The 27,508-nt window shown below is 44.1% G+C and overlaps 1 protein-coding gene across 1 annotated transcript in view; it reads right to left on the reverse strand.

Annotated features, from left to right (window-relative positions):
- Positions 1 to 27,508, reverse strand: part of LOC129857328 (glutamate receptor ionotropic, kainate 2-like) — a gene marked incomplete in the record, with an annotated part of 311,711 nt that overhangs the window by 108,849 nt on the left and 175,354 nt on the right. The window contains 3 exon segments of the mRNA XM_055925459.1: positions 14,041 to 14,258; positions 17,158 to 17,276; positions 25,614 to 25,837. Coding sequence (XP_055781434.1) covers positions 14,041 to 14,258; positions 17,158 to 17,276; positions 25,614 to 25,837 — 561 coding nt within the window.

Here is a 27,508-nt window from a genome sequence, read left to right on the forward strand (position 1 = left end):
ACTGTCTATACTATAGGAGAGCATTGTCAGGATCACTGTCTATACTATAGGAGAGCATTGTCAGGATCACTGTCTATACTATATGAGAGCATGGTGAGGATCACTGTCTGTACTGGAGGATAGCTTGGTCAGGATCACTGTCTGTACTGGAGGATAGTTTGGTCAGGATCACTGTCTGTACTGGAGGATAGTTTGGTCAGGATTACTGTCTGTACTGGAGGAGAGCATGGTGAGGATCACTGTCTCTACTATATGAGAGCATGGTCAGGATCACTGTCTATACTATATGAGAGCATGGTGAGGATCACTGTCTATACTATAGGACAGCTTGGTCAGAACGATTGTCTATACTATAGGAGGGCATGGTCAGAACGACTGTCTATACTGTAGGATAGCTTGGTCAGAACGACTGTCTATACTGTAGGATTGCTTGGTCAGAACGACTGTCTATACTGTAGGATAGCTTGGTCAGAACGACTGTCTATACTGTAGGATTGCTTGGTCAGAACGACTGTCTATACTGTAGGATTGCTTGGTCAGAACGACTGTCTATACTGTAGGATTGCTTGGTCAGAACGACTGTCTATACTGTAGGATAGCTTGGTCAGAACGACTGTCTGTAGTGTAGGATATCGTGTTCAGAACGACTGTCTATATTGTAAGATATCTTGATCAGAACGACTGTCGTTTCTGTAGGATAGCTTTATCAGAACGACTGTCTGTAGTGTAGGATAGGTTGATCAGAACGACTGTCTGTAGTGTAGAATAGCTTGGTCAGAACGACTGCCCATACTGTAGGATAGCTTGGTCAGAACGACTGCCTGTACTGTAGGATAGCTTGGTCAGAACGACTGCCCATACTGTAGGATAGCTTGGTCAGAACGACTGCCTGTACTGTAGGATAGCTTTATCAGAACGACTGTCTGTGGTGTAGGATAGCTTGATCAGAACTATAGTTTGTACTGGAGGATAGCTTGATCAGAACGACTGTCGGTACTGTGGAATAGCTTGGTCAAAACCACAGTCTGTACTGGAGGATATTTTGGTCAGGATCACAGTCTGTACTGGAGGATCACTTGGTCAGGATCACAGTCTGTACTGGAGGATATTTTGGTCAGGATTACTGTCTAAACTGGAGGATAGCTTGGTCAGGATTACTGTCTGTACTGGAGGATCACTTGGTCAGGATCACAGTCTGTACTGGAGGATATTTTGGTCGGGATCACTGTCTGTACTGGAGGATAGCTTGGTCAGGATTACTGTCTGTACTGGAGGATCACTTGGTCAGGATCACAGTCTGTACTGGAGGATATTTTGGTCGGGATCACTGTCTGTACTGGAGGATAGCTTGGTCAGGATCACTGTCTGTACTGGAGGATAGTTTGGTCAGGATCACTGTCTGTACTGGAGGATAGCTTGGTCAGGATCACAGTCTGTACTGGAGGATAGTTTGGTCAGGATCACTGTCTGTACTGGAGGATAGCTTGGTCAGGATCACTGTCTGTACTGGAGGATAGCTTGGTCAGGATCACTGTCTGTACTGGAGGATAGCTTGGTCAGGATCACTGTCTGTACTGGAGGATATCTTGGTCAGGATCATAGTCTGTACTGGAGGATAGCTTGGTCAGGATCACTGTCTTTACTGGAGGATAGCTTGGTCAGGAATACTGTCTGTACTGGAGGATAGCTTGGTCAGGATCACTGTCTGTACTGGAGGATAGCTTGGTCAGGATCACTGTCTGTACTGGAGGATAGCTTGGTCAGGATTACTGTCTGTACTGGAGGATAGTTTGGTCAGGATCACAGTCTGTACTGGAGGATAGCTTGGTCAGGATCACTGTCTGTACTGGAGGATAGCTTGGTCAGGATCACAGTCTGTACTGGAGGATAGTTTGGTCAGGATCACAGTCACAGTCACAGTTCCAACTAAAGTACTGAAAGAGCTGCTTCCTGTGCTTGGCCCTCCTATGTCGAACATAATAAACGGCTCTCTAAACGGCTCTCTGTCCACCGGATGTGTACCAAACTCACTAAAAGTGGCAGTAATAAAGCCTCTCTTGAAAAAGCCAAACCATGACCCAGAAAATATTTAAAAAACTATTGGACTATATTGAATCTTCCATTCCTCTCAAACATTTTAGAAAAAGCTGTTGCGCTGCAACTCACTGCCTTCCTGAAGACAAACAATGTATACGAAATGCTTCAGTCTGGTTTCGACCCCATCATAGCACTGAGACTGCACTTGTGAAGGTGGTAAATTACCTTTTAATGGTGTCAGACCGAGGCTGTGCATCTGTCCTCATGCTCCTAGACCTTAGTGCTGCTTTTGATACCATCGATCAAATCAAATCAAAGTTTATTTGTCACGTGCGCCGAATACAACAGGTGTAGACCTTACAGTGAAAGGCTTACTTACAGGCTCTAACCAATAGTGCGGGGAAAAATGTATGTGTGTGGGTGTGTGTGTGTGTGTGTGTGTGTGTGTGTGTGTGTGTGTGTGTGTGTGTGTGTGTGTGTGTGTGTGTGTGTGTGTGTGTGTGTGTGTGTGTGTGTGTGTGTCTGTGTGTGTGTGTGTGTGTGTGTAGGTAGGTAGGTAGGTAAAGAAATAAAACAGTAAAAATACATTTGAAAATAAGAGTAGCAAGGCTTTAGACAGACACCGGTTAGTCAAGCTTATTGAGGTAGTATGTACATGTAGGTATGGTTAAAGTGACTATGTGTGACAGTTTAAAGGAAATACTAATAGACTGTTATACATTAAAAAGTATTATTAAATTCAAAGTATGTGAGGATCTTAAAACATCTAAGGTTAAGAAGATCATGCATTCAGTAGTAGTTGATAGATTGATTACATTTATATAATTGTGTTAAAATCCATCAAGCATACAAAGGGTACGAATTGTGAGAGGAGTGTGTAAACGTTATCTTGATTACTTTATGTTGTCGTGGGTAAAAGTGTTAATCTGTGATCTACTAAATGCTCTTAATCTATGATCGATTGCTCTGGTCTCCACTCAAGTTCACGGAGAATTCGCGGTCTTTTTCTCATTGCACTAAAAGTTCAATGAGTAAACATTCCGTATCACAATTGTGATTCTTTCCCCCCTTTTTCAGGTACGTTATTGATGATAAAAAAATAGTAATTTAAATGTAATAACTCGCTAACATGTCAAGAGTGTTTAAGGTTTGTCTTAGTAACATATTGAGGAAGTTAGTTAAGTTTGCAGAGAGTAATATGAGCCCTGCTCGGTTGCAGCTATCTTCGTACTGCTAGGTACTGCTACGTAGCTGCCATTTTATGTCGATTGTGAATGAACAGGTGCGTTGTTAATAAGATATTTTGCGGTGTTATGTGTATAATGGTTTTTCAAACACTTTATTGCCTGTTGATAAATTGAGTTATGGTTTACTGAGTTAAAGCTTTGTGCTTGACAGTTATATTGAAAATAGTATTTGTTTCAGTGAATTACAGTGTATACTGTTGTGACTTGAATAAGCCTTGTACCCTACAAAACTATCTATTTCCTGTAGATCTGTTATTCTGTAAAATGTGTTACTTATGTAAAATGTTTGCACTAAAAGTTCAATGAGTAAACATTCCGTATCACAATTGTGATTCTTTCCCCCCTTTTTCAGGGGTGTAACATATGCATATATGACGAACAGAGAGTAGCAGTAGCGTAAAAGGAGGGGTTGGCGGGAGGTGGGGCACAATGCAGATAGCCCAGTTAGCCAATGTGCGGGAGCACTGGTTGGTCGGGCCAATTGAGGTAGTATGTACATGGATGTATGGTTAAAGTGACTATGCATATAAGATAGACAGAGAGTAGCAGCAGCGTAAAAGAGGGGTTGGGGGGGGGGGGGGGGGGCACACAATGCAAATAGTACGGGTAGCCATTTGATTACCTGTTCAGGATTCTTATGGCTTGGGGGTAAAAACTGTTGAGAAGCCTTTTTGTCCTAGCCTTGGCACTCCGGTACCGCTTGCCATGCGGTAGTAGAGAGAACAGTCTATGACTGGGGTGGCTGGGGTCTTAGAACATTTTTAGGGCCTTCCTCTGACACCGCCTGGTGTAGAGGTCCTGGATGGCAGGCAGATTTGCCCCAGTGATGTATTGGGCTGTTCGCACTACCCTCTGAAGTGCCTTGCGGTCAGAGGCCGAGCAATTGCCGTACCAGGCAGTGATGCAACCGGTCAGGATTATCTCGATGTTGCAGCTGTAGAACCTTTTGAGGATCTCAGGACCCATGCCAAATCTTTTACATTTCCTGAGGGGGAATAGGCTTTGTCGTGCCCTCTTCACGACTGTCTTGGTGTGTTTGGACCATTCTAGTTTGTTGGTGATGTGGACACCAAGGAATTTTAAGCTCTCAACCTGCTCCACCACAGCCGCGTCAATGAGAATGGGGACGTGCTCGGTGCTCCTTTTCCTGTAGTCCACAATCATCTCCTTAGTCTTGGTTACGTTGAGGGATAGGTTGTTATTCTGGCACCACCCGGCCAGGTCTCTTACCTCCTCCCTATAGGCTGTCTCGTCGTTGTCGGTGATCAGGCCTACCACTGTTGTGTCGCCTGCAAACTTAATGATGGTGTTGGACTCGTGCCTGGCCATGCAGTCGTGGGTGACCAGGGAGTACAGGAGTGGACTGAGCACGCACCCCTGGGGAGCTCCAGTGTTAAAGATCAGTATGACAGATGTGTTGCTACCTACCCTCACCACCTGGGGGCGACCCGTCAGGAAGTCCAGGATCCAGTTGCAGAGGGAGGTGTTTAGTCCCAGGTTCCTTAGCTTAGTTATTTATTTATTTATTTATGATGAGCTTTGAGGGTACTATGGTGTTGAACGCTGAGCTGTAGTCAATGAATAGCATTCTCACATAGGTGTTCCACCACATTCTTTTGGAGAGATTGGAAACCCAAATTGGTCTACACGGACAAGTTCTGGCCTGGTTAGATCTTATCTGTCGGAAAGATATCAGTTTGTCTCTGTGAATGGTTTGTCCTCTGACAAATCAACTGTAAATGTCGGTGTTCCTCAAGGTTCCATTTTAGGACCACTATTGTTTTCACTATATATTTTACCTCTTGGGGATGTCATTCGAAAACAAAATGTTAACTTTCACTGCTATACGGATGACACACAGCTGTACATTTCAATGAAACATGGTGAAGCCCCAAAATTGCCCTCGCTAGAAGCCTGTGTTTCAGACATAAGGAAGTGGATGGCTGCAAACTTTCTCTGACAAAACAGAGATGCTTGTTCTAGATGCTTGTTCAAACTCGGACAAAACAGAGATGCCTGTTCTAGGTCCCAAGAAACAAAGAGATCTTCTGTTGAATCTGACAATTAATCTTGATGGTTGTACAGTCGTCTCAAATTAAACTGTGAAGGACCTCGGCGTTACTCTGGACCCTGATCTCTCTTTTGACGAAGATATCAAGACTGTTTCAAGGACAGCTTTTTTTCCATCTACGTAACATTACAAAAATCAGAAACTTTGTCCAAAAATGACGCAGAAAAATTAATCAATGCTTTTGTTACTTCTAGGTTAGACTACTGCAATGCTCTACTTTCCAGCTACCCGGATAAAGCACTAAATAAACTTCAGTTAGTGCTAAATACGGCTGCTAGAATCCTGACTAGAACCAAAAAATGTGATCATATTATTCCAGTGCTAGCCTCCCTACACTGGCTTCGTGTTAAGGCAAGGGCTGATTTCAAGGTGTTCCTGCTAACCTACAAAGCATTACATGGGCTTGCTCCTACCTATCTTTCCGATTTGGTCCTGCCGTACATACCTACACGTACGCTACGGTCACAAGACACAGGCCTCCTAATTGTCCCTAGAATTTCTAAGCAAACAGCTGGAGGCTTTCTCCTTTAGAGCTTTCTCCTATAGAGCTCCATTTTTATGGAATGGTCTGCCTACCCATGTGAGAGAAGCAGACTCGGTCTCAACCTTTAAGTCTTTACTGAAGACTTATCTCTTCAGTGGGTCATATGATTGAGTGTAGTCTGGCCCAGGAGTGTGAAGGTGAACGGAAAGGCTCTGGAGCAACGAACCACCCTTGCTGTCTCTCCAGGGCCGGTTCCCCTCTCTCCACTGGGATTCTCTGCCTCTAACCCTGTTACTGGGGCTGAGTCACTGGCTTGCTGGTGCTCTTTCATGCCGTCCCTAGGAGGGGTGCGTCACTTGAGTGGGTTGAGTTACTGACGTGAACTTCCTGTCTGGGTTGGCGCCCCCCCCTTGGTGTGCTGTGGTGGAGACCTTTGTGGGCTATACTCGGCCTTGTCTCAGGATTGTAAGTTGGTGGTTGAGGATATCCCTCTAGTGGTGTGGGGGCTGTGCTTTGGCAGAGTGGGTGGGGTTATATCCTTCCTGTTTGGCCCTGTCCGGGGGTTTCTTCGGATGGGGCCACAGTGTCTCCTGACCGCTCCTGTCTCAGCCTCCAGTATTTATGCTGCAGTAGTTTATGTGTCGGGGGGCTGGGGTCAGTTGGTTATACCTGGAGTACTTCTCCTGTCTTATCCAGTGTCCTGTGTGAATTTAAGTATGCTCTCTCTAATTCTCTCGTTCTATCTTTCTCTCTGAGAACCTGAGCCCTAGGACCATACGTCAGGACTACCGGGCATGCTGACACCTTGCTGTCCCCAGTCCGCCCGGCCTTGCTGCTATTCCAGTTTCAACTGTTCTGCCTGCGGTTACGAAACCCCTACCTGTCCCAGACCTGCTGTTTTCAACTCTTAATGATCGGCTATGAAAAGCCAACTGAGATTTATTCCTGATTATTATTTGACCATGCTTGTCATTTATGAACATTTTGAAAATCTTGGCTCTCTCTAATTTTCTCCTTCTCTCTTTCTCTCGGAGGACCTGAGCCCTAGGACCATACGTCGGGACTACCGGCCGTGGTGACTCCTTGCTGTCCCCAGTCCGCCTGGCCTTGCTGCTATTCCAGTTTCAGCTGTTCTGCCTGCGGTTATGGAACCGCCACCTGTCCCAGACCTGTTGTTTTCAACTCTTAATGATCAGCTATGAAAAGCCAACTGAAAATTATTCATGATTATTATTTGACCATGCTTGTCACTTATGAACATTTTTGAACATCTTGGCATAGTTCTGTTATAATCTCCACCCGGCACAGCCAGAAGAGGACTGGCCACCCCTCATAGCCTGGTTCCTCTCTAGGTTTCTTCCTAGGTTTTGGCCTTTCTAGGGAGTTTTTCCTAGCCACCGTGCTTCTACACCTGCATTACTAGCTGTTTGGGGTTTTAGGCTGGGTTTCTGTACAGCACTTCGAGATATTAGCTGATGTACGAAGGGCTATATAAAATAAAATTGATTGATTGATTGATTGATTGAGTACTGTCTGTATTATAGTACCAATAAACTCACTGCTGACTACTAGAGAGTCCTGAAGGGCTCAGCGACAATCGTCCTCAACATCAATACTCTAGAATGATAGAATGGAGAGAGAAAGAGTGAGAGAAAAAATTATAACTGATACTTTTTATGAAAGAGAAAGAAAGTGAAAGAAATAAAAAAAAATTGAGAGAGGGGAAGAGAGAGAGCAAGGGAAGGAGAGAGAGAAATATGCAGAGAGGAGGCAAGGTTAGAGGAATGGGATAGCTGGACATAGATTTAATCTAATACTGCAATACCTCCACACAACAAATTTCAAAAACCGATGACGCCAGTTTCAGGGTTGTTAAATAGAGAGAGATTGAAAAAAGAGAGACGGTTCCACAAACAGAGGGGCAAAAAGCATTGAAGGGCAGAGGGAGTTCAGGTAAGACTGGCTGTGCTTTGCTCAGCAACAAAACCCACTGCAGATGGGTTAGATGTCTGCATGGAGCGGAGAGGCTAGTGAACGGGTAGAGCCTAAAATATACACACACACACACACACACACACACACACACACACACACACACACACACACACACACACACACACACACACACACACACACACACACACACACACACACACACACACACTAGCCAGGAGAAGAGCCACAGAACCCAATCTGCCTCTCTGCTAGCTAAATCACAATGCTTTTGATGTGATGGGGCTGGCTGGGACGTATGTGACAGATACCAGGATGCTTCAAAGCAAAGATGAACTGTACTATGGAGGGAACAAACACAAGAGAGAACAGGGATGTGTCTCATCTCAGTCAGGGTTCTGGGAGTTGTGGGCTAGCATAACCCAGAGAGCCAGGCCATCCTGACAGGCAGTGGTTAGACTGAAGCCTAGATAGGGCATCACCCTCTGGACTGGAGGCAAGTATCAGAGACTACATTTAAACCAGAGGAAAACAGTGTGAAGTAGAGGCTTAATCATCCAACTCTAGTCTTTTTTTACACATTCCAAACACTCTTAGAAAAAAAAGTGCGCTATCTAGAGCCTAAAAGGGTTATTTGGCTGTCCCCATAGGAGAACCCTTCGAAGAACCCTTTTTTGGTTCCAGGTAGAACCTTTTTGGTTCCATGTAGAACCCTCTGTGGAATGGGTTCTATATGGAACTCAAAAGGGTTCTACCTGGAACCAAAATGTTCTACATGGAACCAAAAAGGGTTGTCCCTGGAATCAAAAAGTGTTGTGCAAGAAGAAGCATGGGAGAAAAAAGTCTGACAGGAAATCAACCTGGGTTCAAATTAGCTGAATTGTGAGGATAGATTGTGGAAGGTGAATTACAGTATAATTGTTGTGATGATACAGTAGGGGAATCCTGCTGAACTGAAGGAATGTAGCAGCATACTATACAGCACAGGCCTGTGGGGCTGAGGAGCGTGAACAATCATGCTCCTCATCGCCGTGGCGACGCCAGGGGCCTACTTCCTTGCTGAGGTGCTAGGATTCCACCGGCGTAGGGATTACATAAGCGAGGTGAAATAATAGCATTGCCAGGGTCCTTAATAGGACGTGATATGTTAGGTAATAAGAGATACACAGTGGTGTGTGCTTTTTGAATAATTCAGTGTTATTGTAAAGGGAGTCTGTCGAGGATGGATAGAATTGAGTGGCTGGAAAAGGAGAAAAGAGGAGGGAGAGATGTCTATTTCGGACACTTCAGAGAGTTACCCTATGCTGGCATTTTCATAATCAGCCACCATTAGCCGTGTATTTTTCCAGAACAAATCTGAGTCAATAATTACTCAAACGGCAGGGATGACATTTTTTTCCTGTTGTTGAAAAGTAATAAGGACTCGCATGCGTGTACCGATAGGACGCATGGGGAGATAGCAGCTCGGTTTTGTACCGTCAAAACCGTGAATACATGCCAGACAACTATGTAGAAGCCAGACAATTAAATTAAGTTTCTAAAATCGTTAGATCAATATATCCACAAGCAGAGAGAGAGCGGTCAGTTCTACACAACAGCGAACCAATCTGTGAGTAAAGCGACGCAGAGACTCAAACCCAACAAGCCATGGCTTCCCTTCGAGTAAAAGACAAAGAACAACATGGAGATGCAAATGTGAGCAACAAACAGCTGAAGGATATCCAGGAAAACATAGCTAAAATGCTCTAAATGCTCACCGAAACAAACAAACTGTTACAATCTGTTGTTTAAAACGCAGATTTGCTTGAAACGAAAGTAGAGTCTATCGTGTCAGGGCGGCCATGTGGACGAACAAGACAACAAAATTGGCCTTCTGGAAACAAAGGTGCAAACTTTAGAAGATGAACTGGATCAGCTAGAAAACAGATTGTGACAAAATAATATGAGAATATTGTCCCTACCGGAAGACGAGGAAAAAGGAGACATTTCCATCTACGCGATCAAAGCTGATATCGGAGGAGCCGTGACTATCATCGGAGGATCTGGAGCATTGCCATCGGATCTACCGAGTTCCAAACTACCTCTGGAAGCAACGTCAGCACAAGAAGTGTTCGTCGGGAGCTTCAAGAAATGGGTTTCCGTGGCCGAGCAGCTGCACACAAGCCTAAGATCACCATGCGCAATGCCAAGCGTCGGCTGGAGTGGTGTAAAGCTCGCCGCCATTGAAACAGTGGAAACTTATTCTCTGGAGTGATGAATCACACTTAACCATCTGGCAGTATGACAGACGAATCTACAGTAGGTTTGGCGGATGCCAGGAGAACGCTACCTGTCTCAATGCATACAGTAGTGCTAACTGTAAAGTTTGGTGCAGGGGGAATAATGGTCTGGGGCTGTTTTTCATGGTTCGGGAGAGGCCCTTAGGTCCAGTGAAGGGAAATCTTAAAGCCACAGCATACAATGGCATTCATCTAACTTTGTGGCAACAGTTTGGGTTAGGCCCTTTCCTGTTTCAGCATGACAATGCCCCCGTGCACAAAACAAGGTCCATTCAGAAATGGTTTGTCGAGATTGGTGTGGAAGAACTTGACTGGCCTGCACAGAGCCCAGACCCAAACCCCATCAAACAACTTTGTGATGAATTGGAACGCAGTCTGCGAGCCAGGCCTAATTGCCCAAATTCAGTGCCCAACCTCACTAATGCTCTTGTGGCTCTTGTCCCCGCAGCCATGTTACAACATCTAGTGGAAAGCCTTCCCAGAAGAGTGGAGGCTGTTATAGCAGCAAAGGGGACCAACAAAAACATTAATGGCCATGATTTTGGAATGAGATGTTCGACAAGCAGGTGTCCACATATTTTTGGTCATGTAGTGTACCTGGTTAATATTGAAAACTCAATGCCCCCTTTGAAAGGATATAAAATGAACATGCAAAAAAACTAAATGGCAATCCATTAGAACTGGACCACAAAAAAATATGAAAACTTAGGACGCCTAATAAGTGAAAACAAATTACAAATATGCAAAGATTTAAGAACTTTATTCCACTACTCAACAGTATGAAAGCAGATCTAATTAAATGGGATAATCTTCACATAAATGTTACAGGCACCGCTGCCAAAGCGTTTTTCGGTAATACCAATTACTCCACCGAGTAAAAAAGTATACATGGTCATAAAAATACTTTATACGGGCAAATACATTCATAGAATAAAAAGGAAAGTTTTACATCTTCTTAAGTCTGATGGTGGTTTTAATCTTCCAGACTTGGAATTGTATCAACTCGCTACCCAAGGCTTTTACTTGTGACATATAGTTAAATGCACTAAAGAGGAACAGTGGGTACATATTGAAGATGCTTGTGCTCATCCCCAAAATTGTTTTACGTGTCTATTTTCAAAGGATAAAGCTAAGAACATCAACAACTTCCAAGTTAAGAATGCTAAAACAACATGGAAGAAAATGAAACATATTTTAGAAGAACCAATACCACTTACCAAAAACACAACTTTATCCTTGGATAGTTTTTCAGAATTCACTGATAAATTGTTCCACATGGAAAACTAGTTAATGGAGATGAGGGGTGTGCTAGTGGGTCTGGGTAGGGGTGATGTAGTTGATGGAGATGGAGGGTGTGTGTTAGTGGGTCTGGGTAGGGGTGATGTAGTTGATGGAGATGGGGGGTGTGTGCTAGTGGGTCTGGGTAGGGGTGATGTAGTTGATGGAGATGGGGATGTGTGCTAGTGGGTCTGGGTAGGGGTGATGTAGTTGATGGAGATGGGGGTGTGTGCTAGTGGGTCTGGGTAGGGGTGATGTAGTTGATGGAGATGGGGGGTGTGTGTTAGTGGGTCTGGGTAGGGGTGATGTAGTTGATGGAGATGGGGGGTGTGTGCTAGTGGGTCTGGGTAGGGGTGATGTAGTTGATGGAGATGGGGATGTGTGCTAGTGGGTCTGGGTAGGGGTGATGCAGTTGATGGAGATGGGGGGTGTGTGTTAGTGGGTCTGGGTAGGGGTGATGTAGTTGATGGAGATGGGGGTTGTGTGCTAGTGGGTCTGGGTAGGGGTGATGTAGTTGATGGAGATGGGGGGTGTGTGCTAGTGGGTCTGGGTAGGGGTGATGTAGTTGATGGAGATGGGGGATGTGTGCTAGTGGGTCTGGGTAGGGGTGATGTAGTTGATGGAGATGGGGGTGTGTGCTAGTGGGTCTGGGTAGGGGTGATGTAGTTGATGGAGATGGGGGATGTGTGCTAGTGGGTCTGGGTAGGGGTGATGCAGTTGATGGAGATGGGTGGTGTGTGCTAGTGGGTCTGGGTAGGGGTGATGTAGTTGATGGAGATGGGGGTTGTGTGCTAGTGGGTCTGGGTAGGGATGATGTAGTTGATGTTTGTATGATGTTGTCATTTGTATGTGTATGTTTTGTATTGTTGATAAAAGAAAAGAAAATCTTTAAAAATATATTTTTTTTAAGTAATAAGGAAATCCGATGCCTGTCTGAATGTCTACAGTACGGAAAACAACGCGGAATTGATGAGGACTCTCAATCATTTTGGTCAAAACATCCATCCATCCATCCATCCATCCATCAGTAACCTCGGTCTAGGAAGGGACAATAGAACCATGTCTTTCAGAGAAATGGTACTTCAGTTGGATCCTCTAGACCTGTGGATTGAATCCTTCTGATGACCGTGTTGGCAACAAACAAAAATGATTCAAGCAAACCAAAGTATTGTTCAAATCAAATTGAATTGTTCACATGCGCCGAATACAACAGGTGTACACCTTATTGTAAAATACTTACTGTTGTATTTGGCGCATGTGACAAATACAATTTGATTTGAACAATACTTTGCTTTATTTAATCCTTTTTTAATTACATTTTTCTTTGTAGTTGTTGCAATGGGATGTTAGCATAAGTAACATTCTTCACCAGAACAGACTGTATGTGCTCCCTCATGCCAACTGTTGTTTTCAGTCATTTGTTTATGGAATGGTAAAAATACTATTTAAAGCGTTGCTATCACCGTGCCATATTATCTACAGTAATGAATTGGTGTGTGCGTATGTGTGTGTGTTTGCGTGCACACATATGTGTATATCTGTTAAAGAGAGAGAGAGAGTATGCATGTGTTTTTTGAGAATGTGTTCACACACCACACACACAGAGCTGATAAAAATGAAGTGTGAAAATAAAGAAACACCAGAAGCCATAAAGATCCATTGCAGCAGTCTGAGAGAGACAGATTTTCCCTCCATCTGGCATAGAGCTGTCCGTGCATCGCGGCGGTGGGGATACGATACGAGAGACAAACAGTGCAGAATAATCAGAGAGACACAGCAGGGAGATCTTGTGAGAATACTGTAGAATACCCTAAAACACTGCTGGCTTAATAAGATACCCTTGATACGCTGCAGTGATTCCACATGATCAACCACTGAGGGGATTGGAGAGGAGAGGAGAGGAGAGGAGAGGAGAGGAGAGGAGAGGAGAGGAGAGGAGAGGAGAGGAGAGGAGAGAATGAACACATAGAAAGGCTATACTTTATTATAAACTAGGTGGTTTGAGTCCTGAATGCTGATTGGCTGAAAGCCGTGGTATATCAGACAGTACACCACGGGCATGACAAAACATTTATTTTTACTGTTATAATTACGTTGGTAAATAGTTTATATTAGCAATAAGGATGTGCGATATATGGCTAATATACCACGACTAAGGGCTGTATCCAGGCACTAAGCACTCCGCATAGCATCCTGTTAAGAACAGCCTTTAGCCATGGTATATTGGCCATATACCATACCTACTCGGTCCTTGTTGCTGCAGCCAATTTCACAGGCAGCACAAAATACAGCTGTAACCCAACTAATGGTTATATGTTCAAATCTTTATTCCGGAACACTCCATTCTATTGTCATGGGAATTTCTAGCTGTCACAGATTTACTTTGGACTTAATAACAGCTATTTATGGCTTTACAGTTGAACTAGAGTTCTGCAGATTCATGTGAGCTCTTCAACATTTTATTTACCAATTCATTTGTCTTTTTCCTTACATGTCATTACATCTGAAATGCATTTACAATTGCCTCCAAGTATTCTCTAACCATGTATCCTTTAGTGGTGCAACACCGTGTGATTTGGTCGGCTGGTTGATGTATCCTCGTACAGTAGATGCACAATTGCTTGATGGACTGGCTGATAGATGAATAGACTGATAGATGGACAGTATGGTTCCATGCCCTATGTGACCCACCTTGAAGAAGGTCATGGTGGATCCCTCCTCCACCACTCCATACTCTATCCTGGTCTGCTTGGCCAGGTCGTCAGCTGAGTCGATGGGCGACTCCATCCTCTCCACAGTGAGGAAGGCAGCCAGGTTGGCCGTGTAAGAGGAGATGATTATCAGGGTGAAGAACCACCAGATGCCTCCTACGATCCTGGTGGACAGGGCTTTGGGCATTAACTCAGAGCCTGGTCGGGGACGAGAGGAGAGGAGCAGAGAGAGGGGTCAGCCCCGGCAGGGTCCTGGAGCCAAGAGGAGAGACCCAGCAACAACCACCAGAGGACCAGGGCCAGCCCAGACCTCGGCATCCCGCCGGGTCACAGACAACACGCACATGCACACACACTCGACGCAGGCACACACGCACATACACACGCACACACCCCCTGGGCATCTAGGGCGGCATTGCATGTTTGAGCCTGTGATGCGCATCCGGCCACATGGTGGCAGTTTGAATCAGGCTTTTACTGTGTGCTCTGGCTGCATATTATTTTAACATTCACTCACACTGGAGCAAACTGTTGACACATCAAAGCTTCTCTTCTTTTGAGGTGCTTCATCTGAAATCACATCTGACTCAAAATGTCTGCATGTAGATGGTTAGTTTCCAGGCTATATGCTATTCAGAACTTAGTGTGTTCTTGAGGAGGGGCCTGTGTGAGTGGGTGGAGTGAGGTCTTCCTCTGTGGGCGTTGATTGAGGTCTGACTGGGCAGTGAGAAGATCATTCTCCTCTAGTAGTTCAAGGCAATTTAAAGCTGCGATCTCGCACATTCACTCTAAGGCAATGAACTGTGTGAAAGATAGGAGGATAAGAACTCCACTTCTCTCCTTAGGTGAGACTCAATCTCCCACTCATCTCACTCTGCCTCTGCAGTGCCTCTTATAACTTTCTCCCAGTCCGGGCAGTGAGCCGTCACTCAGGGAGAAATATAGTGAGAGAGCAGAGACCTGACAGCCTCGTCCAGTAACATCTGAATTCATGCCCAAAGCCCTGTCCACCAGAGAGAGAGAGAGAGAAAGAGAAATAGAGAGAGATAGAGAGAGAGAAAGAGCGAGAGAGAGAGAGAGCACTGTGGAGGGGAACAAAGAGAGACACACTGCAGTCAACCCGCTCCGCACATCCACCCTCACATCCTCTCACCCCCCACTCTCACATGTCTCTTCCCATATCTCCTCTCACTCCCTGATTCTCCTCACTCCCACCACCACGCCCCCCACCAGCCAGGCACACAGTGTAACATGATTCAACAGCCACACCATCATTACCCAGGATGCCTTGCAGCCCACACTGCTCATTGGTCAAAGCACTCAAATTAGGAAAAAAAGACAAACGATATGAAAACAAACTCAGAAAAGACACAGTAGCAAGACACATGACATGACCAGGAAAAACAGAGACAGCTTTGTGTTCAGTGGAACAACACTGTATACCAGCTCAGAGACCTTACCCCGTTGAGGCCAATCAATACTATGTGACATACCGACCGACCGCCCGGGAGTGGAGCGCGTCAGAGCCAAAGCAACTGAATCTGGTTGGGGCTGACTGTCATGTACCCAAGGTAACGTCATGTCCAAACTGCACATCCCACAGTTTTCTGGGGGCGGGGCCAAGCCGCGGGAGCAGGGGAGCCTCTCTACATTGTAGGCCAGCGTGGTCGTCACAGAGACGCCATGCAGGCAGGCACAGTGTGCTCCTCTGTCTCAGTCTCGTCCCCCAAAACCCTTCTGCCCTACAGCCACATCTTCTCAACTACAGGACTAAACACCGTTACATTGACAGGTACAGTATATTCTACAGCATACTTTACTACATCAGATACCCTGACAGACCCTTGACACGCTTATGAAAACATTCCAGCAAGCTCTAGAATATCCATTACACATTTAATATGGCCCATACAGAAGATAACATTTCTCAAGCCATGATGCATCTTTAACCTGTGCAATATGTAGAATTGCCTAAAACTAATACAGAGTGCAAAAACCTACCCAAATGGGTAACTTCATTATACCCACCTGCACAAGGTGGATAAGAGTCCCAAGAGTTCTAACCGTAACATTTTGTCAATTTCCATTTGTAATATTTTCTTAAAACTTACTCTTACAAATCACAGTATACAAATTATTATACCTGCAAAATAATCACTCAGTCAACTTCATTTAAATTAAGGCTTGCATGCTAATTCATTGCATGCAACCAGCCATCAACAACGGCCAGGAAAAAAATGATTTAAAAAGAAAATGTCAGAATCATATCTGGGCAGATCTTCACTGAGGAAAGTCAGTCCCCTCTATGTTCCATTCCATGGTCCAGATCAAATGCAGTGCAGACCCAGGCTGTTTTAACCATGCTGCAGACCTTACTGTTATCATCGCTACGCTTCCTTAACTAACATAACTTTCAAGTATGTATTACAAAATGCAACATATCTCGTCTTGGCATGCAGTCTCAGTCGATATTACAAGTCTAAATGAAATCCTTCCATTTCATTTAATGTGATGCCCGACCGCAGTTCCTTTTGTTTTGTTTTGCTTTTCTCAATCTAAAGACGCAGACACTAGTTGAGAAGATATGGCATCGCTTTGGCAGAAGGAAACAAAACCAGACTGAGGCAGGCTAAGAGACAGCACACTGTTTTAACTCTCCTTCTCATTCTCTCTCTGCACCTAGCTCTTTACCTTCTGGCACATGGGGGATAGGACTTACCTGTTCTGGAACCTGTGGGGAAGGGAGGGAGGCAGGTGGGGTGGGGACAGAGGAGGGGTACAGTAGATGGGAGATAGGAGAGGGTGGGAGATCATGCAGGAACAGGGAGGAAAACACCTGGCTCTCCTATCCTCATTCACCAATCAGTCAATCAATCAACCAACCAATCACGCTCATCATTCTTAATCTCAAGATCCCACCCAGCCAATCCACACCACACTGTGGACAGACAGACGCAACCAAACCAGTCAGTCAGTCTGCTTCCAGCTACATGCACAGAGGCCCCCATGCATGGTCGTGGGCCTGGTTAAGAGCAAGTTTGTACCCCCAGGAAAATAGTGGGATGTGTGCTAACGGGGGGCAGGCAGAGGCGTCTACCTTGCTGCATGAGAGCTCCAACTCCGAACCAGAAACTATTTAGCAGGGTGAAATTGTTTTCCACTACATCTGAGTCGGGGTTGCAGGGGTGGGGGTTATACCACTCGTAGGGACTAAACCTGTGGCAATCGACAGAGAGCACACACATACACACGTTTATTTCACTTGTGTTCAGCACTAATAGAAGAGACAGACAGTGTTACAGACCAATACTGGCTTGACTTGGCTTACCTGGAGAGACAGGGAAGAGAAACAAAAGTTAGTTAGTCATTGATCACAACAACAATATGTGATACTTTGGCATCTTGATATTGGGAAAATGTACCACATATATTGCCCTACAAGGTAACACTAGAAATTGTTATTGTACGCTAATATATTTTAGTTGTTGTTATGACAATTCATCACTTATAGAGTGTAACATGTCGGTTATTTGAACAAAAGCTGACAAACAGCAAGATGACGTACACCATCACTTTATATGTCACTTAGCTCTGCTTTGTTATTATCTCTTCAACTGTATCATCTCAACTAGATGACAGATGAAGTATTTAAACAGCCCTGGGGACTGTGGAACGTCTTCTCACCACTTGTCAGCCCAAAACACACTGCTCACATTGACATGCTCATATCAAAGGCATTTAATCAATGGGATCTGAAAATAACTTAAATGTCACTTGAGAAAAGCTCTAATAATCCTTATAATCTACAGATGGGATTAAAATTCTATACATCAAATAATTCATTTCCATCATGCCTGCCTGACTGTCTGTCTGTCTGCCTGACTGTCTGCCTGACTGTCTGTCTGCCTACCTGTCTGCCTGCCTGTCTGTCTGTGCTGTGCGGTACTCACTCCCACTCACTCCGCTCTGCTCCAACTTCAGCTCAGCTCACTCCTCAAGCAAAGAGATTTCCCATTTATTCACGTTAAATAAAAGTGACATTACATTAGTAAAGGTTGATTGGGCTACAATTAGGCATCCCTACCCCATTTGTTTGTGCTGTAGTTGTGGAATCGTAGGAGCAATATCTTAAGCCACGCCTCTTTTTCCCTGGTTGAAGTATATGACTAATCACATTGAATAGTTGATGCATGTATTCTGTGGACTTGACTCCCTAGAAACTTTTAAATTCCAAAAAATCTAAATTCCACAAGAATATCAAATGGGAAAACAATCTGATTTTGCATAGAAACAATTAAACAGCAGAGAATCCAGCATGGCTACTTGTCAGGTTGGTATCATTTTCTTTTTTTTGGTGGCTTAGATATAAAGTTACATATTGGTGACAGCTATATATTGCTACATATTGGTGATAGAATTAAGACATATTACAGTATTGATAATATGACAGCATCAGAACATGCACCATGTCATGAATAATGGGCTTGGCCATTATAATGTGGTTAGTGCACGCTCCCTATCCCCCATGTCACACTCAAGGGGGTATTCTAGTCCAGCTCCAAGACCGCTGAACGTCCTTTAGATCCCACCATTCCTTGCTTTAACACAATCCTTGGCCCTAAATCAATCTGTCTACTCAATTTGCCCCAGATTTGCTTGCTTGTCAGTTTGCAATTCCAAATTGAGTTCATGTGAACTGTGACCTTGGCAAGACGTATGTGACTAGTGACTGGTGCCCCCGGCTGGACCCCCTTAGTGGAGATCCCGCTGAGCAAAGCCAATTACCCCACGCCAGGAACACGGATGAGAACACGGATGAGCCAGCTTGTCATCCTACATCCTTAGCTGGCCTGAGGAGAGGGTGGGGTAAGAGGCGGGAGTTACCTCACCGCGGTGGGAATACTAAAACATTCCTGTCACCGTACGAGGAGAACCACTAGCAGCAGCTTAACCTGCCACTGAAGGTGGAGCTGCGCGGCCGCTCCACCAGCCCCATCCCGTTCAGTTAGCTGTCAGTTTGATCCAATTACACTGCCCTTACGTTATCTCAGGTCATCAGAGCCGCAGAGGGAGACACTTTGAGTAAGGTCACCGCTGAGCGGAGAGAGAGGAAGAGGGAGAGAGAGAGAGAGAGAGAGAAGGAGAGAGAGAGAGATAACCACAGACAGACGGGCGGGAGGATGGACAGGCAGGCAAGAAGGGAACTCAGCAGCAGAGAAGAAACAATGGCAGGCTTTTATCTTTTTATAAGGTCATCCTGCTGAAAACTCAACAGATGATACGCCTGATAACGCCAATGTTAGGGGAGAAGAATGAACACAGAGAGAGGGCTAGAAAGGGGCTGTTGCTGGTCTGGTCTCTTCAATTCTAAATGACTGGGGAAAAGACATGGCTATATATCTCTATAGGCTTTATATGAACCTTCCAAGCAATCAACAGCGTTAGAATGGGGCTGTTGCCGTAGACTATTCCATACGGCTTGAAAAAATAAATGTATATATATCTGTCTATACACAAACCTCAATCAAATGCTGTTGTTTGCTTCTATTTCCAGGATGATAAAAAATATATATCTGTATTGTAGCATTGTGAGGCCGACAAATTGTTTTACATGGGGCTTTTGAAAGCATACGGAGACACTCATTGTAGTAATGGAGAAGAAATGTAGTAATGGAGGAGAAATGCAGAAGAGTCTAATAGAAATTCCATTACATCCATTCCCCTTCTACAAATGTGGAATAAGGGATGGGAAATGTGCCTGTTACACAAGCATGTTGTAACATGTTGCAGTTAACGAAGCAGACGGTGTTAGACTGTGTATTGAACATATGATATACTCTGTTTCACAGTAACACAAACGAAGGAGAGATTATCTAATATTGAGGCCGTCTTCTATCCACCAAGAATGTGACAACAAGATGTAACAATAGTAGGAGACTACATAATTAAAAGATTGGCCGACAGAAAGAGAGAGAATCCTGCATAAATGTTTGGATAAATTGTTGACGATAAGCGAGCTCATTCGTTCCTCTGCAGGTTTTATCTTTTTTAAATTCATTTGATAAGGAGGCAGGAAATTAGATTCCCCAAACTGTAACAAGGCGATAATGCACAGAGATGGTGCGGAGGTGGTGGGATGTACAATAGAGACTGTTTCAGATGTTTCATTTCATCACCTACATAACAAAAGAAGAAGGAACAGTGTAGGAAAGATATTAGAGGAAAACAACAACAAGAACACCTACCACAAGCAACAACAACAACAAAAACAACAACAGTTGGTGATATGAGAAGGGTATCTTATTAAATCATGTAAATACAGTAATGTTGTGGTTTTCTCACTGTATCCTGACAATGTTTCTAAATATGCCATGTAGATCAGTTTGCCTAGGGGGAGCCTAAACCAGTCCTTATAATGTCATCATACAGTATTCACACACACACACACACACACACACACACACACACACACACACACACACACACACACACACACACACACACACACACACACACACACACACACACACACACAAAAAACACACACACACACATAGATAAAATGTGTACACACACATATATGTGTACAGTTAGCTTAGTTACCTTTCCAGAGAATGACTGAGGTTTGTGCCACTACACTGTACAGTACATGCATGCTACTGAAGCCATACCATGCCTAGTGTCTAAACAGAGGGAAAGGGATATTTTAACACTTACCCAACAACACTTACTTACTGTGATCATTTAAAAAGATAGGTGCATATTCTGAACCAACTTAGATGACAGTTGCAGCGTTTTATTCTCTTGTGTGATCATATCGCCAGTAACATTGGAAAACACACATGTATTAACTGTAAAACTATTGGGTGTACAACTCAAAGAGTTACGTTCCCCAAAAGTTTTTGAGTTAACATCAACTTTTCTTCGTAGTTCTTCTCCAGCGTGCCTCAAACGCCGGCCCTAGTCAGGTGAGAGCAACCAGATCAAGGGGAGAGATACAAGACCATGGTGCTTGTCTATGGAGCAGCAAGAGGACCTGCCCCTCTCTACTTTCAGGCTCTGATCAAACCCTACCCCCCAACCTGAGTACTCTGTCCCCCCCCCCACACACACACACACATACACCAAAAAGCATTTTGTGAACTAACACTGGCACTTAACTCTTTTCCCTCTTACTAGCTCTGACTTTGTTACTTTATTGAAGAAAAGCGTACTTACTATGACTGTGATATGTAGTTGTCCCACCTACCTATCATAAGATGAATACAATAACTGTAAGCCGCTCTAGATAAGAGCGACTGCTAAATTAATAAAATGTATATGTGAAAATGTCAAACTCTGTACTACTTTCCAGTGCCTGAGAACTAAGCCTGAACAAACCAAACAAAAGATACACAACTACTACCAACATAAAAACGTACTTTGCTTAGCATTACACCATCCACAATACCATTGCTCTTATTTCAATAATAATATCCAGCCTCTAAGGTCAAGATGAAAATATAAGAACGAAATGTACTACAACTGGTCAAAAATCATACTAACCAATATGGTATCCATCAAAATGAAATGTCTGCACAAAACAGTTTATCACATGGAAAAGCTAAATTACATTTAAATCTTACATCATGATTTAATATTTCAATAAAATGCTAGCGTTCTCTGTAAACGTTATGCTAAAGTTCCTGCAGGACTGACCCTATTCTCCACCAGTGGACCAGTGACTCTGTCTGAAATGGCACCCTATTCCCTATATAATGCACTTCTTTTGACCAAAGCCCAGTGGGCCCAGGCCAAAAGTAGTGCATCATACAGGAAATATGATGCCATTTCGGACACAGGCAGTTATTAGGGATACGAGGGATATGCTGACTCAACGTGTGCACAGGGTCAGATGCTGATATCTATCCAATCAACTAATCCTGATGAGTTTGACAACAGACACACACGTTTACCTCAAGCTCGAACACACACCAGCTTACCTCAAGATCTAACACACACCATCTGACCTCAAGTTCTAACACACACCAGCTGACCTCAAGTTCTAACACACACCAGCTGACCTCAAGTTCTAACACACACCAGCTAACCTCAAGTTCTAACACCCACCAGCTGACCTCAAGTTCTAACACACCAGCTGACCTCAAGTTCTAACACACACCAGCTGACCTCAAGTTCTAACACACACCAGCTGACCTCAAGATCTAACACACCAGCTGACCTCAAGATCTAACACACCAGCTGACCTCAAGTTCTAACACACACCATCTGACCTCAAGTTCTAACACACACCAGCTGACCTCAAGTTCTAACACACACCAGCTGACCTCAAGATCTAACACACACCAGCGTACCTCAAGATCTAACACACACCAGCTTACTTAAAGTTCTAACACACACAGCAATTTACTTAAAATTTTAACACACACCCGCTCACCTCATGTTCTAACACACACCATCTGACCTCAAGTTCTAACACACACCATCTGACCTCAAGTTCTAACACACACCATCTGACCTCAAGTTCTAACACACACCAGCTGACCCCAAGATCTAACACACACCAGCTTACTTAAAGTTCTAACACACACAACAATTTACTTAAAATTTTAACACACACCCGCTCACCTCATGTTCTAACACACACCATCTGACCTCAGGTTCTAACACACACCATCTGACCTAAACTTCTAACACACACCAGCTAACCTCAAGATCTAACACACACCATCTGACCTCAAGTTCTAACACACACCATCTGACCTCAAGATCTAACACACACCATCTGACCTCATGTTCTAACACACACCATCTGACCTAAACTTCTAACACACACCAGCTAACCTCAAGATCTAACACACACCATCTGACCTCAAGATCTAACACACACCATCTGACCTCAAGTTCTAACACACACCATCTGACCTAAACTTCTAACACACACCATCTGACCTAAACTTCTAACACACATACCAGCTGACCTCAAGTTCTAACACACACCAGCTGACCTCAAGATCTAACACACACCATCTGACCTCAAGATCTAACACACACCATCTGACCTCAAGATCTAACACACACCATCTGACTTCAAGTTCTAACACACACCAGCTGACCTCAAGATCTAACACACACCAGCGTACTTCAAGATCTAACACACACCAGCTTACTTAAACTTCTAACACACACCAGCTTACTTAAAGATCTAACACACACCAGCTCACCTCATGTTCTAACACACACCAGCTGACCTCAAGATCTAACACACACCAGCTAACCTCAAGTTCTAACACACACCAGCTGACCTCAAGATCTAACACACACCAGCTTACTTAAAGTTCTAACACACACAGCAATTTACTTAAAATTTTAACACACACCCGCTCACCTCATGTTCTAACACACACCAGTTGACCTCAAGATCTAACACACACCATCTGACCTCAAGATCTAACACACACCATCTGACCTCAAGTTCTAACACACACCAGCTTATCTCAAGTTCTAACACACACCATCTGACCTCAAGTTCTAACACACACCAGCTAACCTCAAGATCTAACACACACCATCTGACCTCAAGTTCTAACACACACCATCTGACCTCAAGTTCTAACACACACCAGCTGACCTCAAGATCTAACACACACCAGCGTACTTCAAGAGCTAACACACACCAGCTTACTTAAAGTTCTAACACACACAGCAATTTACTTACAATTTTAACACACACCCGCTCACCTCATGTTCTAGCACACACCAGCTGACCTCAAGATCTAACACACACCAGCTGACCTCAAGATCTAACACACACCATCTGACCTCAAGATCTAACACACACCATCTGACCTCAAGATCTAACACACACCATCTGACCTCAAGTTCTAACACACACCAGCTGAACTCAAGATCTAACACACACCATCTGACCTCAAGTTCTAACACACACTAGCTTACCTCAAGATCTAACACACACCATCTGACCTCAAGATCTAACACACACCAGCTGAACTCAAGATCTAACACACACCTTCTGACCTCAAGTTCTAACACACACCATCTGACCTCAAGTTCTAACACACACTAGCTTACCTCAAGATCTAACATAAAAGCCTCACTCTTCATTCCCTCTCTTCGCTTCTCCAATATTCCTACAAAAACCCTATAATGGGCAAACACGTGATCAACCTTACAAATGATCAAGCTTTTTCAATTGTCAACTCTGTCCTTTTTCTAAGTCACTGTCATAACTAGCAGGTTCTTACTGAGCTGATATTATTCCTATGTAGATTCTATCACTTGGTATGTTTGAGGCAAGGTGGAGAAAAACCCCCAGAAAAGACAGTAGTGACTTTGAGACACTGGAGACAACAGGGAAATGGGGGCAGCAGCCATTCACACCAACGAGCACACACACACACACACACACACACACACACACACACACACACACACACATTACCAATCAAATGTTTGGACACACCTTCTCATTCAATATATATATAGATATGATGGAGTGCTGCATCAGATGACCTGGCCTCCACAAGCACCCAACCTCAACCCAATTGAGATGGTTTGGGATGAGTTAGACCGCAGAGTGACGGAAAAGCAACCAACAAGTGCTTAGCATATGTTGGAAAAGCATTCCAGGTGAAGCTGGTTGAGAGAATGCCAAGAGTGTGCAAAGCTGTCATCAAGTCAAAGGGTGGCTACTTTAAAGAATCTCAATTATAAATATATTTTGATTTGTTTAACACCTTTTTGGTTACTACATGATTCCATATGTGTTATTTCATTGTTTTTATGTCTTCACGATGTAGAAAATAGTAAAAAATAAAGAAAAACCCTGGAATGAGTAGGTGAGTCAAAACTTTTGACTGGTACTGTACATACACACATACTGCACACACACAGTCCTGAAACGGCTGGTTTAACGTCTCTGATCGTAAGGTTTGTGTTTGTGTGCATTATCTCCTGAGCAGCAGATAGTTGTGGCAGACCAGGGAACAGCAGTGATGTGTGGAGACACAGAGACTGCCCAGGAATCACTTAACAGCAGCTGCCTGCCTGCCGATAGGTAACACTCAGCCCTCCCTCCATTATACTGGGAGAGAAGGCTGGAAGGGAAGTGTCTTTGTGTGCTGGAACATCTACTTTCCTCAGATATATATACTTTTATCTGTGTACCTTGTTCTTCAAAGTTGGTTGCATTATTAAAAGTTTGAGTGAATGTGTTTCTGAATGTTTCAGTATGGGGCTAGCTATAAAGTCTGTGTCATCTGAGTGAGTAGGTATTGGTAGTAGGTAGTGAGCTGATTTTGTCCACTTAGTGTCAAGATTGTAACATAATCACCGAGAGACTATCTTGTTAGTCAGATGGGGCAAGGTTAAATAATTAAGACGTTAGCATATACTAGTATGTGAATGAATTAGCAGTGATTTAGTTTTAGGCTGGGTTTCTGTACAGCACTTTGTGACATCAGCTGATGTAAGAAGGGCTTTATAAATACATTTGATTGATTGATTGATTGATTACTGGAACTAACGTGTTACCTGGCTATGACAAACAGCACACAACTGACACCCAAGTAAGCCAGCAGAATATACATCCAGATATCGGGTGAGAGGGGGTTGAGAAAGGAGAAGACCCCAGGGTTGGTTCCGTTGGGCTTGCGGTAGAGGATACTTATCCCCAGTGTCATGAAGGGCTTGGAGAAGTCGATGACCTTCTCCCTCACGTAGGTGATGGCCAGGGGAGCCACTGCCAGATCAGCTTTCTGTCAACAGACAACATTAAAGGGAAGAAGGATAGGCTGTAAGTCAGAGACGCAGGAAGCGTTTAGAGCCAATCAAATTAAGAAAACAAGGCCTTTACACATCACAGAGTCCGTCCCACGGCACTTAGGAGGAAATTTAGAGCCTTTCTAACTCTTGCTCTCTCTCCCTCTCCGTCTCTCTCTCCCTCTCTCCTTCTCCGTCTCTCTCGCTCCTCCACACACTCTCTCCTTCACAACCCCCCTCCCCTTTTATACGCTCTTTCTATCCCTCCATCTCACATACATCCTTTCCTTGTCTGACGTTGAACCTAAACTAAGGCAACCCCCCCTCCCTCTACACCCCCACCCCATTTAGAGGATGGATGGTCCTATCAACCACAGCCACTGGGGCAGAGGAGTGTCAGGGTGGAGGAGAGAGGGCTTGAGCGATGGAAGAAGTTGTTCCCAGAAAACAAGATAACGTTCAACCAATCGCCATACTCATAAGAACACAGACATCCACATGTTATATTGTGTCTCTGATCTGAGAGAATCATATTTAGTTGTTATTTCATAATAACCCTATTTCTTCACAACCTTCTTCACAACTTCACAACACTGAATCAGGGGTTCTACTTTTTTATCTACATTCTTCCACAGCCTCATCACTCATATTCCATCCATACGTATCCATCCGCCATGGCTCAGAGTGCGAGTCCTTCTTCATGTTAATACAGTATGTTGAGCTTGACCTTTCAATTGGGCCCAAGGCTTATCCGAAACATCCCAACCAATCCGGTCTCTCTATGTGAGGTTAAACCTCTGTGTGGTTGATCAATCTGCGGCTCCATTGTGACACAGGTACATGCTAAACACTCACAGCAAGGTCAACAACATCATTTCACAATGAAATATCCTGTTTGTCCCCATCAAGGTTGTCATACATCAATCTGGATTGAATGAGGTGGTTTGGTCCCAGCCACTATAATGTATAAAGAACTCTTTCTGATATTAAACAGGACATCATCTGTAGTTATACAAGATAGGCTGTCTTTATCTGTTCCATGTCATTTAAGACCAAATGACGTGATGCAATACGATTTAGATCACTTAATGTAGCTCATGTCTAGGTCCTATTTCAACTGAATGTATCCAGGTTCATCTACACTACTCTAGTTCTATGACACTAAGCATTAGTCAGAGAGCACCAGTGATTTCCTTCAACTCCATTTGATTGGAAATGTTCAGCTTCTTCAGCTCAATTCACCATGTCCTGGAGAGCCGAGCTAGTGTAGACTCCTGTGAAGGGTTGTCCAGGCCAATTACTGTCTGTTTTGTCCACCACAGATCCTGCCTGCCTACAGTATTTATGAGTCCCAAATGCCACCCTATTCCCTATATAGTGCACTACGTTAGGGCTCTGGTCAAAAGTAGTGCACTACATGTATCTAGGAAATAGGGTGCCATTTGGGGTGCATCCTTTGCTGTCTAGAGATAGGTGGGTCTACATCTACATAACGGCCAACGCTCCAATCACCTCACAGGAATTGGGCCCTGTGTGTGTCAAATCCCTGGGATCCCTCTCCCTCCAGGCTCCGCATGATCAAAACAAACATGGCCGTCGGTCCAGTGTACCACAGTTGAGGGAGATGCAGTGTTATTTAATGGGGTCAGATATTGAGCATTGGCTGC

This window comes from Salvelinus fontinalis, chromosome 6 (genome assembly GCF_029448725.1).
Source record: "Salvelinus fontinalis isolate EN_2023a chromosome 6, ASM2944872v1, whole genome shotgun sequence".
Lineage (NCBI taxonomy): Eukaryota > Metazoa > Chordata > Actinopteri > Salmoniformes > Salmonidae > Salvelinus > Salvelinus fontinalis.